This window comes from Sesamum indicum, linkage group LG6, assembly GCF_026168435.1.
Source record: "Sesamum indicum cultivar Baizhima isolate 11 linkage group LG6, ASM2616843v1, whole genome shotgun sequence".
NCBI lineage: Eukaryota > Viridiplantae > Streptophyta > Magnoliopsida > Lamiales > Pedaliaceae > Sesamum > Sesamum indicum.
The window spans coordinates 3,251,572-3,267,120 of record NC_142662.1 but is presented as its reverse complement, the minus strand read 5'-3'; the positions used below and the strand labels follow the sequence as shown (position 1 = coordinate 3,267,120).

The window sequence follows — 15,549 nt, the reverse complement described above, 5'->3', positions numbered from 1 at the left end:
ATTTTATTGTCTTTATAATATTGGCTTTTACATATTTATTTTATCCATATATTAGGAAAAATCAGAAAGAAGGACAAAATAAATAAAAGAGAAGTTACATTTATGATTATGATTGTATAAAAAATTTATTGCTTAAATTTATTTTTGATTTTCCTCTCTCTTGAAACTTAAAAGAAAAATGGGAGAAGCGAGTGCATTGGACAAAACTTTGGAAAATACCACAAAATGGAAGGTAAATGACTATCTTTCCCCCTTCAAATGAAACTTGTATTAATCTTAACGATTTTATTGACAGAATGACTAAAAACGTTAAAATGATAACAGTTTGAGGACCAAAGTGCAATCTCAAATTATTTAAAGGCAAAACTCACTTTTGGTCCCACTAGATAGGGCCTTTCTCACTTTTGGTCCCGCGCTTTAGGTGCTCAACACTTGTAGTCCCAAAATCCTAATTTTTTAACACTTTTAGTCCCGCGCCATTAAAAACTTACGGAAATGGCACGTGACTGTCACGTGCCGTTAGTCTGTCGCAAGATTGGCGCTGAAAACAGACTGCAATGCTTGTGTACAGTGTTTGGAGGGAAATAATGGCGCCAAAGACACATTTTTTTGCTATATATATATCCAAACAAATCCACAAACACCACACTACATTCTCATCTTTTTTTCATAGGCCAAAAGATGTCACAAACATCTCAAAATTCTTCAAATATTGAATGCTATTGTCAGAAAGCTGCTCATTTGAGGACCTCGTGGACAAATGACAACCCAGGTAGAAGGTTTTATACTTGTTCTTCGAGGAGAGGTAGAGGTGGATGCGGATTTTTTATGTGGTTTGATCCACCAATGTGCGTAAGAGCTACCGTAATAATTCACGGTTTGTTGCGCCGATTGAATTTGCAAGAAGAAGAAATTCAAAAATTACGTCGAAGAAATCAAATTTTGATTTCTGTAATAGTTGGATTTTTTTTGCTGTTGTTATGTATGTTGGTAGCTTGAACAATTAAGTTATTATGCATTATTTAATGTTCTTATATATTACTAGATAACCTTTTAGTAATGGTCAATTATGTGTAAAATGACTAATGGATATGCCCTTTTTACAAGTAATTATAGTTTATGTTGTGTTTAAATGTGTAAGGATAAAAGTAATAAAAATGCAAACTAAATTGCACAAAAGCAATAAATTAAATTGCAAAAAAACAAGAAATATACTCAAATGCACTGGTTTTGACAAAAGTGACAAAACTCTTCTTACAATACCTAGCAATATTTTGTTCCTTGAAACTTCACAAATTTTCCTTACCAATACAAGCAAAAAACCTGATGCTATACAAACAAAAAATGGCTGCCAACAAGTCATCAAAAATATGTTGCTATACAAGCCAAAAAAGTTATTGCCAATGCATCTCATTTTGCCTTCTTAGCTATTTTCTTCTTCTTCTTTTTAGTTGCATCCAGTGCTGCACTTAAGTTTGTCATTGTGACAAAATTCAATCCTCCAATGTGTTGGAGGCTTGTCACTCAGCCATTCAACCAATTTAGGATCTAGTTTAGCAAATTCCTCCATTCTGAAATAAAATCCACTCACTGTTGTAGCCTTTGCAGCACTCCACAATGCTTTTTTAAAAGCTAACCCTCTAAATCCAGCAATTTTCATGTTGCCATGCAAGTGCCTAACACAGAATCTATTATCTGCCCAGGAAACACACTTTCAAATGCAGGAATCAACCCTTTTTGTTTCTCACTAATAAAAGTGTATGTGTCATCCCTCACAATATGCAAATCATCCTTTAACAATTCAAAGAACCATTGTCATGATTCCCTAGTTTCTCCAGAAACCACAGCATAAGCCAAAGGGTACAAATTATTGTTTGGGTCAATAGAAATTGCAGTTAGCAAAGCACCTCCATAGGGGCCCTTTAGATGACACCCATCTACCCCTATCACATGTCTACAATCAGATAAAAACCTTTGCCCAAAGCATCAAAGCACACATAGAATTTAGAAAATTTTCTCTGCCCATCATCCCCATCTGTCATTACCATCATCATTCTGGACCCAGGATTACTGCTTCTTAATTTTGATGCATAATCCCACAAACAATCAAATTGATCTTCAGCTTTACCTTCAATTTTGTCAATTGCTTTTTTCTTTGCTCTGTATGCTTGGTTTCTTGATACATGACACCTAAGTGCTTTAGTCACATCCTTTCTAAACCCCTTCACATTCCTTTTAGAATCTGTTCTGAAAGCATCTTCATATTTGGTTGACAACCATTTGCTATTCACATTAAATGATCTAGCACATTTATGCGTTGGGTTATACTGTTTGATTTGGAATGTACTATCTTCCCCAAATTTAAGGACATGCATTATCCATTGACACCCATCCCCTAGACACTTAACATAAACTCTTCTTTTATCATTTTTGAATATTTTCAAACTCCTCTTTGTACACACAGCATGATTGTGGATTGCCTCTCTCAGTTCTGTTTTATTACTAAATACCATCCCAATTTCAAAGTGAGGACCATATTTATTTCCAGAATTGAAAACATGATGAGGTTCTTTTTTCTCCTCATCAGAACCAACAACAGAGTCAAAATCATCTCCACTTGAGCATACATCATCACTTGATGTTATATCCTCTTTGTCAGATGATTCAACCTACTCCTGACCACTTTCCTCATCCCCACAACCATTTGAATCATCACCCTCCCCATCATACTTAGAGTCCTCTAAACTATCACTCTCATCATCCCTTTCCCCTTCACTTACCCCATGATCATCATCACTTACCCCAATCTCATCATAATCACCTGCCCCATTACCCTCCCCCTCATTATCATCTGCATACATATCCACTAGTCTGCAAACCTCATCCCATTCTACTTCATTCAATTCAGAATCATTCTCATCATCCACTACTACCCCCTTCCCTTTTTGAAAATTTGTTTGCATTTGGGGTTCAACAATTGGGTTTGAGGAACCAAGCTGACTATTTGGGGTTTCTACGCACTCCAGATACAACGTAAAAATTCTGTTTTGGGGACTGTATGCTTCAATAAATTTGATAATCTCAGTTTGATACTTGAGTTATATAAATTTGTTCATGTATAGTCTGTAAAACTGTTTAGGTCCCATGTAACCCAATTTCTCACCAAGTTTGTTCAAGTACTCCACAGTAATTTAAATACATCCACAAAGTCAAACTTACTTTTAGTCCCACCCACATATTCAGGTTTAGGGCTACGAATAATTGAACCCCCATGATACATAATGATAGTGATAAAGGGTTCATTCCCTAAAAAATATATAAAAAAGAGAGAGCTTTATAAGGAAAAGTGCAACAGAAAGCAGAATGAATGATAGTAACATTACGTGCATTGCAATCCCTACTAGTAGAGCTTTATAAGGAAAAGTGCAGCAGCAAAGGATGAATGATATTTGTCCAAAATTGTCCAAAATTGTCCAAAATGATATAAGAAAAAGTGCAGCAGCAGCATTGCAATCCCAAACAATCTGGATGAATGATATTGTCCAAAATGCATCAAAGGAAAAGTGATGAACAAAAAGCAATGAGCAACAGAGATTCCCTTTTCCCCAACAGAACAGACTATTTCACGTAATCACCAGATTGTGCTCAGCAAATAAATGCACAAGACTACTTAAAATCCCTAATCCTCCAACATATTTCATCAGCCCATGGATCACCAGATTGTGCTTCATTAGGATATCGTTGAAATCGTAAAAAGAGTTTGCAAGTTTACTAACCGTATTTGTCGTACTTAGGGTCTGGAAAATTAACGAGAACTTGGTGCCTCAAGCTCATCTTCTTCCGACACTCTTTGCTCCAAATCAACGAGAACTTGGTGCCATTCTTCACTGGGATGATTGTTTCGTGGATTTGGGGGATTAGGGATTTAGGGATTTAGGGATTTTGTTTTGTGGATTTGGGGAAAAGGAGAGAAGAACGTGTTTTGCCTAAAGTTTGAAATGACTTACCAGTTGACCTCAATGGACCATAGCAGCTGACTAACGGCCCGTGACTTGTCACGTGCCGTTTCCGTTAGTTTTAACGGCGCGAGACTAAAAGTGTTAAAAATTTAGGGTTTTGGGACTACATGTGTTAACCACGTAAAGCGCGGGACCAAAAGTGAGAATGCCCCTATCTAGTGGGACCAAAAGTGATATTCTGCCTTATTTAAAAATCAAAATTGCACAAGTAGCTTTGTTTGAGAACCAAAATCGCAACTATCCCTACTTATCTCTCTAGGACTAAATATTTGAACAAAATTGCCCTTATATTACGTATATTTGTAGTACAAAGGGTTTTTCTTTTTTCTTTTTCATTATTTTGCATCTTAAATTCAATTAAAAGTTTGAGAAAAATACATCTCAATTATTATAAAGTAAAACATAATTAGTAAGTTAAGTAGTTCAAAAACATAGAAAAGTTAAGTAGTGAATGAGAACTCAAAAGACTTTAATGTATGAGTTGTCAATTTATTTTATAAAAGTATTTTCCTAAAAGTATTGTCAATTTATTTCTATAAAAGTGTACATGAGTTGTTATATTAATTTATTACTTTTCTTTTAATTTAAATTCTTTATTTATCATACCTTCATTAAAAATATTTCTTTACTTAAACAACAATTTGATAATAATATAATATACAAAATATTAAAATATATTTATTCATGGCCTAAAGGCAGTGACTGTAAGGAGGATAAGCATTACAGTTTTATTAATTTAGGGGTGAATGCTACTTTATACATAGTCGGTCAGGGTGCATAGCGTATTTAACCAAAATGAAAAGAACCAAAGAGGGGGGGATTTTTTATACGCCTGCAGCCAAATGCGTCAAAAAGCAAAAGTGAAAGGTCCTGTTACATAATGGGGCCGTTGAAGAGTTGGCGACAGAAACACACGGATACATCATACATCACAGTGGGTCGGCAGAAACAACCTCTGCAAGCTGAGCGACACTTGAGAATCTTTTATATACTCTCACTCCTTGGAAGTTATTGCTAGTGTTTGTTTCAACTTTGAAGCCCAGCAAGGAGAATGGGGCAGCGTGTAATGTACAGCACCATTCTCCCACTTCTTGTGACGGCAAATTGGTTAGTGCTCCCCGGAGTTTCCTCTGCCAATGAGACCTCAGCTGTGGGGGATCCAGGAATGCGGAGAGATGGGCTGAGAGTGGCATTTGAAGCATGGAACTTCTGCAACGAAGTTGGCCAAGAAGCCCCGGACATGGGCAGCCCCAGGGCTGCCGATTGCTTCGATCTTTCAAGTAAGCCAAGAAAACTTTGACACCGACTTCAGTTTTTATTACCGATATATAGAGCGCACTTGGTCTCGTCTTTATTTCCTCTCCTTTTAGTTTGTTCTTTTTACCAGACAAGAGAGTATAATATATTGCACATTCTCCCCTCCCATGTAGATAAGTTGACATTGGTTTCTTGATTTTTCCCTACTTGTCTTTCATTTCTCCGGAAATTTGGTCTTGTCCTGAGATTATGATGTTTTTGTAGATGGTTCTCTAATCCACAAAGTCACAGAAGCTGACAACAAACTTGGTGTTGGGGTGTCATTTCCGGGTGTGAGTCCAAATGCTTTAAACAATCCAGACCTTTACGCCGTGGAGAAGGAGCTGTATCTTGGCTCACTCTGTGAAATTTCAGACACCCCTAAACCGTGGCAATTTTGGATGGTGATGTTGAAAAATGGCAACTACGACACCAATTCTGGTCTCTGTCCTGAGAATGGTAAAAAGGCACCACCTTTCAAACCAGGCAGATTTCCATGTTTTGGAAGTGGATGTATGAATCAGCCCATCCTCCAACATCAGCCTACAGCTCTAGATGGGAATGGAATTATGAGGGGTGGGTTTAATGGCAGCTATGATTTGAACTCCACAGCTGGAAGTACGGTTTCTTATTTTGAGGTGGTATGGGAGAAAAAAGTTGGGTCTGGGGGTTGGGTGTTTGCTCATAAACTAAGGACCTCAACAAAGTACCCGTGGCTCATGTTGTACCTGAGAGCTGATGCAACCAAAGGATATTCCGGCGGCTACCACTATGACACTCGGGGAATGCTAAAAACAGTAAGTGTAATATTTTCGACCAATTCACACCATGTTATGTTCACATCTGTAGCTGTAGGTTCTCTCTTACTGACTCTGAGAGGTTTTGTGTGGTGGGTTTACGTCCTTGTTTGTCCAAAACTACTTTGCAGACAAGGTAGTGCATTAATGATTGAAGTTATTAACTGGTCCGAATTGACTCTTAACAACTCCTTTTAGATTGCGTGACATATATGCTTTTCTATTCTATAAACCGAGATTAATTCAGCACCAAATGTTTGTTGGAACCAACCGCAATTAGGTGGTGGACAGTTTGCTTGTCGTTTATGTCGCATTATTCCTTAACGAGTTTCATAATTTTATTTTATTCTTACACTTTATGAATTTATTTTTATAATAAGATTTGATAGTTTGAAGCTTATAAGATGTTTTAAATAAACTTTACCCAAACACCCTCTTCATCTAATCTTTGCTCCACTTGCATATCAAAGTTAAGCTAAAACCCTCCATTTCTTCATAATTTCCTTACGGATGGCTCATGTTATTTTTCTTTTTTGTTTGTAACCCCGGGTCAATCATCTCTAGTTGGAGGCATTGTGCTAATAGTTGTGTGTAAAAAACGAAATTCTGTTGCAGCTTCCAGAGTCTCCTAATTTTAAGGTAAGATTGAGCTTGGATATCAAGCAGGGCGGAGGCCCGAAGAGCCAGTTTTACTTGATTGACATTGGGAGCTGCTGGAAAAACAATGGCGCCCGTTGTGACGGAGACGTGCTAACTGATGTAACCAGATACTCTGAGATGATTGTCAACCCAGAAACTCCTGCCTGGTGCAGCCCCACAAATATTGGCAACTGCCCCCCGTACCACATCACTCCCAACAACACCAAAATACTGAGGACCGACGCCGCACACTTCCCTTATGGAGCATATCACTATTACTGTGCCCCAGGCAATGCCCAGCACCTGGAGAAGCCATACAGCACTTGTGATCCGTACAGTAACCCACAAGCACAAGAGTTGCTGCAGTTGCTTCCTCATCCAATATGGGGGGAGTACGGCTACCCTACCAATCAGGGAGATGGTTGGATTGGAAATGGCAGAACCTGGGAGCTCGATGTTGGAGGGCTTTCCAGTAGACTTTATTTCTACCAGGTAAGCAGCAATCCACAACCTTCTCTATAATTTTCTTTTACATTTACAGGAGCAAAACATTACATCTTCAAGTTATTCCAATTTCAGGATCCAGGTAGCCCTCCTGCAAGAAGAATATGGACCTCTATTGACGTGGGAACTGAAATTTTTGTCAGTGATCAGGAACAAGTGGCTGAATGGACTCTCAGTGACTTAGATGTCATTCTGACTTAATGAAAATCCATGAGAATCATGTCCAAGCCCTTTACCCGCTCAGAACAAGAAAAAACGAGCTCAGTCGAAACTATGCTTATAATTCTTTTACTAACAGAAAGCATGCCCAAAGGATCAAAAGTGGCAGCATGATAGTTTGATCTCACAGCAGTTGTATTTTTTGGAACCCAAAAAAAAATGTGAAATAGGAAAATCTGTCTTGTTTTTCCTTAAGGACCTCAATTTAATTATGCTTCCTTTCTTCCCCAGATAACTTTCTACTTGTTGATTTCTTCTGAAACCCCATAAACTAGAAATTTTCTGTTGTCACTAATCACATTTAGGCTTGGAAGAGTTGACAAAAAAGCTAAACAAACCAAATATGCATCTGGTCAGTTACAGTTGCTGGATAAGGGGGCATCCTTTGGAGGAGAAGAAAAGAAATCACTAAGCTGCTATCACTGGAGGCACATATGAATGCGGAACTGAGCATCCCAGACCTATAAGAAGCACACAAATTTTAAATCCCATTTACTGTATATAAGAACTCTCTAGCCGGCACAGAACAAAACCATCTCACATCAAGAAACAGGTGATGGTCACACTAAAATCTAAATAGATGAAAGTACATACCATGAATATCCGTTCAAACTGTCTGTTGTAGATGAAATATCATAAAACAGCATCCACAATCTTACAAGAATTTCAAGATCAGACAAGACTGAGTAGCTTTCATATAAATCAATTTATCATGGTGCAACTTCCTCTAGCACCGGCCTGAAGAACAATACGGGGCGAAAAGCAGAGAGACAATGTTAATCACTGTCCAGATGTGAAAGATGCAATTGCATCCATTTCTTGCTGCAAGATAAGAGCATTAACAAACATGTCCAGATGCTCTCCCTCCATTACACCATCTATTGAATGGCTAGTGATGCCAACACGGTGATCAGTAACACGACCTTGAGGAAAATTATAAGTACGGATGCGTTCTGATCTGTCCCCGCTACCAATCTGATTCAATGCAGGACAAACTATTGTAATTTGGTGCAATAAGACAATAAGACAATCAATAACCTTCAATCAATCATACCTGCTCTGCTCTAAGTCTTGAACGACTTGCATCAGCCCTACTCCTTTCCATCTCATATAACTTTGCACACAAGACTTTTAGTGCTTTGGCCTTGTTCTGGCAAAACAATAAACATTAAGGAAATGAGACCGAGGCATCAAGAAAACAAGAAGCAATTCTGGCAGCACCTGAGATCTCAATAACAGAAACACTTATATCGCAACCAAGAAACAGATGTAAATGACTTACTAATTTTGAAGTCACTCCATACAAAATTTAAAGAATTCCCGGTGTACCTATTTTCGTACTTCAATGCAGTAAATAGGACATAAGAGTTTCATACTCAACTAGAACTGAGAATAAGCTGTAGCACCTGAAATCTCAAGTAGTGATCGTGCTTACCAGGAAGCACTTATATTGCAACCAAGAAACAGACATAAATGATTTACTAATTTTGAAGTCACTCCATACAAATCACAGAATTTCCGGTGTACCTATTTTCGTATTGCCATGCAGTAAATAGGACATAAGGAATTTCATACTCAACTAGAACTGAGAATAGGCTGTATATGCAAAATAGAACATAAACATGCACTGCATATTATATAGTATGAATTTGCTGCTCGAAACTGATATAAAATGAAATCCATTCTGATTAAAAATTGGAAAAAAAAAAAAAAAACAATTAGAAATGGTGATCTTAATTGATCAGACCAGTTGATAAAGAAGCTTAAGAAAAAAAAATTTCAGTAACTTGCTCCTGAACTTGGAAGTTACATTGATGAGCAGATCAATCACTTGCTTCAACTTCTTATACTTTTAAATTGTTATAATTGATTGATGCCTAACAAAAATGCTCAGTAATAATGCCATCCCTAAGCACACAACAATAAATTAAATTAGTTGAGTTATGAAACCATGGAATAATGATTGAAAAACCTCCATGTCAGATACAATGCAACTGGTGAATATGTACTGTAAAGCAAAAGATCCAAACAGACCGCACATTCATAGAACTGGAAGATGAAAAGTCTCTTCTCATGCAATAGGGTATATTAAGTCCAACTCCTGGATTAAGGTAGATATCGGAATTGCAAAAGTAGACTTTCTTGCCTGATGTTGGGAACGTTCATCCTGTATGGCAACTGTCAATCCCGTCGGTATATGAGTAACCCTCACTGCACTGTTAGTGGTATTTGCGTGCTGACCACCTGAACCACCAGATCTGTATGTATCAATTTTCAGGTCTTCATTCCTTAAATGTACATCTACCTGCAGAAACTTCAAAAACTTCATGTAACTTGTTGTTCATTCTATGAATCTTGATTCAACCACAAATTAGGATCAATGAATAAAATGAACAAAAAATCAAATGTCAAACAGCCACTTTTCTTTCTTCTAATGCTTTAGTCATAAGAAATCACAGAACATAAAAACAGATGAATTTGGACCTGATCTGCCTGAGGAAGAATAACAACAGACACAGCACTGGTGTGTACTCGTCCAGCTTTTTCTGTCACAGGCACTCGCTACAGAAGAAGCATATTTACAGAAATCTGTGAGAATACGGAATAGAAAGAAATCAAAATGCAAATATATGTTGATGCCAAACCTGCACCCTGTGAATTCCACTCTCAAATTTCAGTTTTCCAAAAACATCTGCACCAGAGATTGCAGCGCTAGCTTCCTGGAAAGACATAAACATTTGTAAGAACTATACTATAAGCCAAAGGTAGAAGGTCCCAGAGTATGCAACACAATGGGAGAGGACACAGCATATAAAGGAGAGAAAGTCCAGTTTCGAGCCATATGTATCAGAAAGAAGAACATTAAATTAAGAAAAGGAACATAAGAACGCAATTACCCACCCACTGACCTTGTATCCTTTAAGGTCAGACTCTGCCACATCCAGAATCTCAAAGTTCCAACCTTTTTTCAGCGAGTATTTCTCATACCTGGTGTAATTGAATGTCAAAGTGATAAAAAAAATACGAAAAGCAACAACTGAAAGATGAATTTTTTTTGGACTCACAGATCAAGGTTTGAACACAAGACTTCCCGTAGAAAAATCTGAGCCCAAACTGTTAAGGTTGTCCCACAATGTATAAAGAGTTACCTACATTTTGAAAATGTCCATTGCAAACAAAGAAGCCTCTTCCCCTCCACTTCCTGGAACAAAATGTCAGAGAAACACAAAGGAACTGTATAAAAAGCTGCAAAAGCAGGCAAAAGTAAAAGAAGACTAGGACACTGTGGCATTCATCACCTGCTCTGACTTCCAAGATGCAATCACGTTCATCTGCATCATCCTTAGGTAACAAGGACTTGAGCAACATGTAGCGCAGGCGCTTCTCTTCGTCAGATGCCTGTCCCAGTTCCTCGGAAGCCATTTGGTACATGTCTTTGTCATCTTGGGTCTCGGCGATAAGCAGTTTTAGGCCATCAATCTCCTGCCAAAAGCAGGAACATGATTCATGTAATCCAGTCCATAGTGAATGAAAGAAATGAATAAAATTACCGAGTGTTTCTTTCTCAGCTCAGTCATCAGATCAATTGTATGTCGGAGCTTCTTCAGCTCTTTGTTAGCCGTGGAATATTCATCCGGCAAGGCGTCGGGCTGTCTTTGGAGGGAAAAAAAGAAAAAAGAACACCAACGACTTTTGATACAGAGGAATTTCTTCGAACAGATAAAAGAAGTGCATATTAAGAGGTATGTGGTAAATCACCTGGTTGAGAACAACCTGAAGATGCGCATGTCGGGTTTCTATAGCGTTCAATTTTCGTTCCATGATGTTGATTATGTCCGGAGAAAGTTGGGGTTGAGATTCGGCGGTTCTGGTGGAGCTGGAGAAGAAGCGGCGGCGTAGGAGTATTTGCTGCTTATTGAGAAACTGGAGGTGCTTCTGTTCCAGTTGTCGACCAACATCAACATAATGAGATCGAAATTTTTGGAAGTCTGTATCAGTAAGCAGCATAACACAACGATTCAACCGCCGTAACCTTCCTCCGCCGTTTCCCATTGGGGCAGGACAGCCACCTTCCTCCGTTTCACAAGTTCACCGTTCCTACTTCACTAGAATGAGAAATTGTATTAGAATGAGTAGTTCCGGCTTATTTACTTTTATATTATTAAAAAAAATTATAATAGAAATATAATTTTTTAAAAAAATATTATAATAAAAATATTACAAATATACGACTTGAGAAAAAAAATAAAAAAAATTGAGTTGTGGACAACCGCCACGACTCGAATACACTTTTTTCTTTTTAAAAATATATTTATTGTCATATAATTTTAGACAGACACAATAGGTTGATCAATGCTATTAATTTTGTTCTGGCATTCAAGTTTCCACATGGGGTTCATAAGTTTTATTTACGGCACGTGTGTTAATACTTTAACAAGAAGTTCAACAACATTCAATTGAAGGTTCTTTGCTGGAGGGTAGGTACAGAGGTGAGTGATCGTAAGTTTGACCGAATAATAAAAGAAATTAAAGGATTGAATGAAAAAACATACAATTGGCTGGGAAAGATTAACAAGATCCCAGTAGATGTTATCCCATAATGGTAGTTGGCGAACAAGTTCATAATAACAAATATGCTTTTGTATAAATGGAGTGCTAAAGGGAGCCAGATGGGCTGATGCAGAAGTGAGTGCTCGTAAGTTTGACCGAATAATGAAAGAAATTAGAGGATTGAATGGAGAAGCATACAATTGACTGGGAAGGATTAACAAGACCCAGTGGACGTTATCCCATGATGGTGGTTGGTGAACAAGTTTCGTAACAACAAATATGCTTGAGTATATAAATGGAGTGCTAAAGAATGCTAGAAGCCTACCCATAATGATGATTGTACAAGTAATGTTCTCCCTTTCAGTATAATATTTTTGGAGCTCACAACATATTGTCATCGGATGATGAATGACAATCAACAATGAGTTGATTATGCTTTTACATTATTTGATGCTCGACAAGGTGAGGTAATAGTATACTACATAGTGCAGAAGTTTAATTATATCCAACAATTTGTCTCGGTGCTAACATTAAGTTTAGTCGATTGGGGATTCCATACTTACATAATAAAATTAAAGCAGCATAAGTGTTCGTGTGGCAAATGAGAAAATTATGGAACTCTTTGTTCCCACGCCATACAGGCATTTTGATATTTTGGGGTGAGTTTTCAAATTTTGTTCTTTCATATTATAGTACTCGAGCATATAAAAAGACTGATCAAGGGAGGTTTGAACCTTTACAGGGGAAGGAGCATTAGGATCCCGTCTATTTTGAACTTCTGCATAATCCGACATTACGAGTTCGTCGAGGCCCAGACAGACATGTTTCGACTCGAATACAAAATAAAATGGATAGACCACAAATCCATGCACACCAACAATAGCAAACAAGTCAAGTTTAGTACCAATATAATAAGTAAGAATATTTGTTTAGTGGATATAACAGCTTAGTGTATGTAATATTTTATTAGATGCAAAAAACATTCATTAGTTTGAAAATCGAGTGTTACATATCAAGTGAAATTATGTTACACTAGTAATGACCCCTTGGGCCATAATGTGGACGTTGTTTGTTCGTCAAGGGTGATTATCCTGTCTTAGCTCATAAAAAATGCACAAGACCCACATTTAGTACGTGTTAATAGGGAATTTGGCATGTTGAACATATGTAAACTCCAAACTTCATATGTACTTTAATTTGGAACGCAATTATTAGCTAATTTATTTTAAAGTCTGATTAAAAATTTATTTAAATTTTTGATGTAAATATTAATGATAAAGAAAAATCATTGCTTTAACACAATCTTATTTTAGATCAATAGCATTTTGTTTTATTATTTCTCCTAAGTTGTTAGTAGCTTTGGCTTTACAAAAAATAATTAAGGAGGTATCAATATAAACTCAAGAACATATTACAAACTAAAATTAAATTTTTTTTATATTGCGTTTGGATTGATAAATTTGTATTGGACTAAGAAAAAAAAATTAGGATCATTAGAAGAAAATAATCGGGACATGCTCTTAATCATTGCTCTATAAATGTAGGAATAGATTACCAATTGAAATTAAATTCTTTTTACGGCATTTTGGATGGACAGAAAAATGCAATTTACCCCATGTGATATGATAAATGAGCAAAATATTTTTGTGAAAAATAAAATAGCAAAAGTATAGGGTAATTTGCTATTTTTTTTTATATGAGGATATTTACTTATTTCACATATCACAAGAGAACAAATTGCATTTAACCTGAATAATTTATATTCGGAGTAAACCTAGTTTGAAGAAAATATTATCAATGACTATATTAAAAAATATGAAATCCATCAATACTAAAAAAATATAATTTAAATTTAGAATTAAAGCATTTGAAATAATTTGAATTTATAGTTATTCAAATAAATTAAAAAATTACTAATAATAGCTTTAAAAATCATGAATTCAAATCCAATTGTACGGTTTTGGTTAGGAAAGTATGTTATCATCATGGGTAAATTACAACGGGTTCTCATGAGATTTGTAATAATTACAAATATATTTTTATTGTTTGAAATATTATAAATACTTCATTTAAATTATAAATACCCTAATAAATACCTCCTTATGACAACTCATTATAGAATTATTTGTTAAAATATTTATAATAAAAAAATATTTATAATTATGATAAATTTCAAGAAATGACTTTCTAATTTACCTTCTTATCATTAAATCCAAGTCCATAAATTCAATTGTAGATCGCGTTTTCGGTTGGGAGTAAAAGGTCCGTATTGAGCCCAAAATTGTTAAAAGCGTGGTTTTTAATGGCCGGTAAGCGTTTTAAACACCCAATAACAAACAGGCCCAAAAGTATCTCCCTGCAAACCCTAATCTATTTAACCAGCTGTTTCCCATAGCGATCAATCTCATTCCTCTTCTCACAAACCCTAGTCTTTGCAGCCCCTCCGCCGCGAAGATGCAGATTTTCGTGAAGACCCTTACGGGCAAGACCATAACCTTGGAGGTAGAATCCTCCGATACCATCGACAACGTTAAGGCCAAGATCCAGGATAAGGAAGGCATCCCCCCGGACCAGCAACGTCTCATCTTCGCCGGGAAACAGCTCGAGGATGGCCGCACGCTTGCGGACTACAACATCCAGAAGGAGTCCACCCTCCACCTAGTCCTCCGACTCCGTGGAGGCGCGAAGAAGCGCAAGAAGAAGACCTACACCAAGCCGAAGAAGATCAAGCACAAGAAGAAGAAGGTGAAGCTCGCTGTTCTCCAGTTCTACAAGGTGGATGATTCCGGAAAGGTGCAGAGGCTGAGGAAGGAGTGCCCGAACGCGGAGTGCGGTGCTGGTACTTTCATGGCGAATCATTTTGATAGGCACTACTGTGGTAAGTGTGGGCTTACTTATGTCTACAATAAGGCAGGCGGCGATTGAGACTACCAAGCCTAATTTGCGAAACCTTGTTCGTTGTCATATCGTTTTATCCCATCATTCGTGAATGAGTTTAATTGGTATTATCTAGATATTTTGGTTTGAACATGCGTTTTGTTTTCAAAGTAATGTGTTTAGACATGGAATTTAATCTTAAGTAATTTACAGTTAAAGTTGCTGACACCATTGCTGTTCCAATTTCGTTATCAGTATCATTTTTATCGCAAAGTGCATACTGATATGTTCAAGGAATGCTCTCGGGTTACATTCTGCTTCTGGGATTTGCACTTGTGGTTGACTATTTCTCTTGACATCCAGCACTTGGATTGGAAAAGTATACTTGCCTCTGCAAACTAATACATTGTGTATGGGCATAACTCCTCCTCTCTTAAGGGAGAGATTTGTTGGGACTTAAGTTTTGGCTTGTGACTGAAGAATTTAATTTCTAGTAATCGTGCATTTTGGGCGTGAAATAGTTGTTGGTTTCCTTTTCCTTTGAATTCTCAAATTCACTGGTTCATCCTAGAGTGGGAGGATTTTCCTCGAGTCTTCTACTTGGGAATGTAGTATTTTTCCTTGAGATAATATGCCTTTCTGCCTTT

At 37.0% G+C, this 15,549-nt stretch overlaps 3 protein-coding genes across 7 annotated transcripts; 2 read left to right on the top strand and 1 right to left on the bottom strand.

Moving 5' to 3' along the window:
• Positions 1 to 4,856: 4,856 nt before the first annotated feature.
• On the top strand, positions 4,857 to 7,664 carry LOC105165182 (calcium/calcium/calmodulin-dependent Serine/Threonine-kinase). Its single transcript, XM_011084103.3, has 4 exons — positions 4,857 to 5,299; positions 5,541 to 6,112; positions 6,728 to 7,243; positions 7,331 to 7,664. The coding sequence occupies exons 1-4, from the start codon at positions 5,071 to 5,073 to the stop codon at positions 7,454 to 7,456; spliced, it is 1,443 nt and encodes a 480-aa protein (XP_011082405.1). The 5' UTR covers positions 4,857 to 5,070; the 3' UTR covers positions 7,457 to 7,664.
• A 347-nt stretch (positions 7,665 to 8,011) lies between these two features.
• On the bottom strand, positions 8,012 to 11,598 carry LOC105165180 (Peptide chain release factor 1). Of its 5 annotated transcripts, none has more exons than XM_020694862.2 (10): positions 11,234 to 11,598; positions 11,026 to 11,124; positions 10,774 to 10,957; positions 10,628 to 10,676; positions 10,384 to 10,462; positions 10,120 to 10,194; positions 9,959 to 10,036; positions 9,621 to 9,779; positions 8,529 to 8,624; positions 8,012 to 8,449 (listed from the first exon to the last, which is right to left on the bottom strand). In XM_020694862.2, exons 1-10 carry the CDS (start codon positions 11,525 to 11,527, stop codon positions 8,255 to 8,257), a joined length of 1,308 nt encoding a protein of 435 aa, XP_020550521.1. In that variant the 5' UTR covers positions 11,528 to 11,598; the 3' UTR covers positions 8,012 to 8,254. The 5 variants fall into 5 exon arrangements, with proteins under 5 accessions (XP_020550521.1, XP_020550522.1, XP_020550523.1 ...); XM_020694863.2 differs by having other exon boundaries at positions 11,249 to 11,598; XM_020694864.2 differs by having other exon boundaries at positions 11,026 to 11,128; positions 11,234 to 11,404.
• Positions 11,599 to 14,402: 2,804 nt separating this feature from the next.
• On the top strand, positions 14,403 to 15,130 carry LOC105165183 (ubiquitin-ribosomal protein eS31 fusion protein). The gene has a single exon (XM_011084104.3). The coding sequence runs from the start codon at positions 14,480 to 14,482 to the stop codon at positions 14,948 to 14,950; it is 471 nt and encodes a 156-aa protein (XP_011082406.1). The 5' UTR covers positions 14,403 to 14,479; the 3' UTR covers positions 14,951 to 15,130.
• The last annotated feature ends 419 nt before the right edge of the window (positions 15,131 to 15,549 follow it).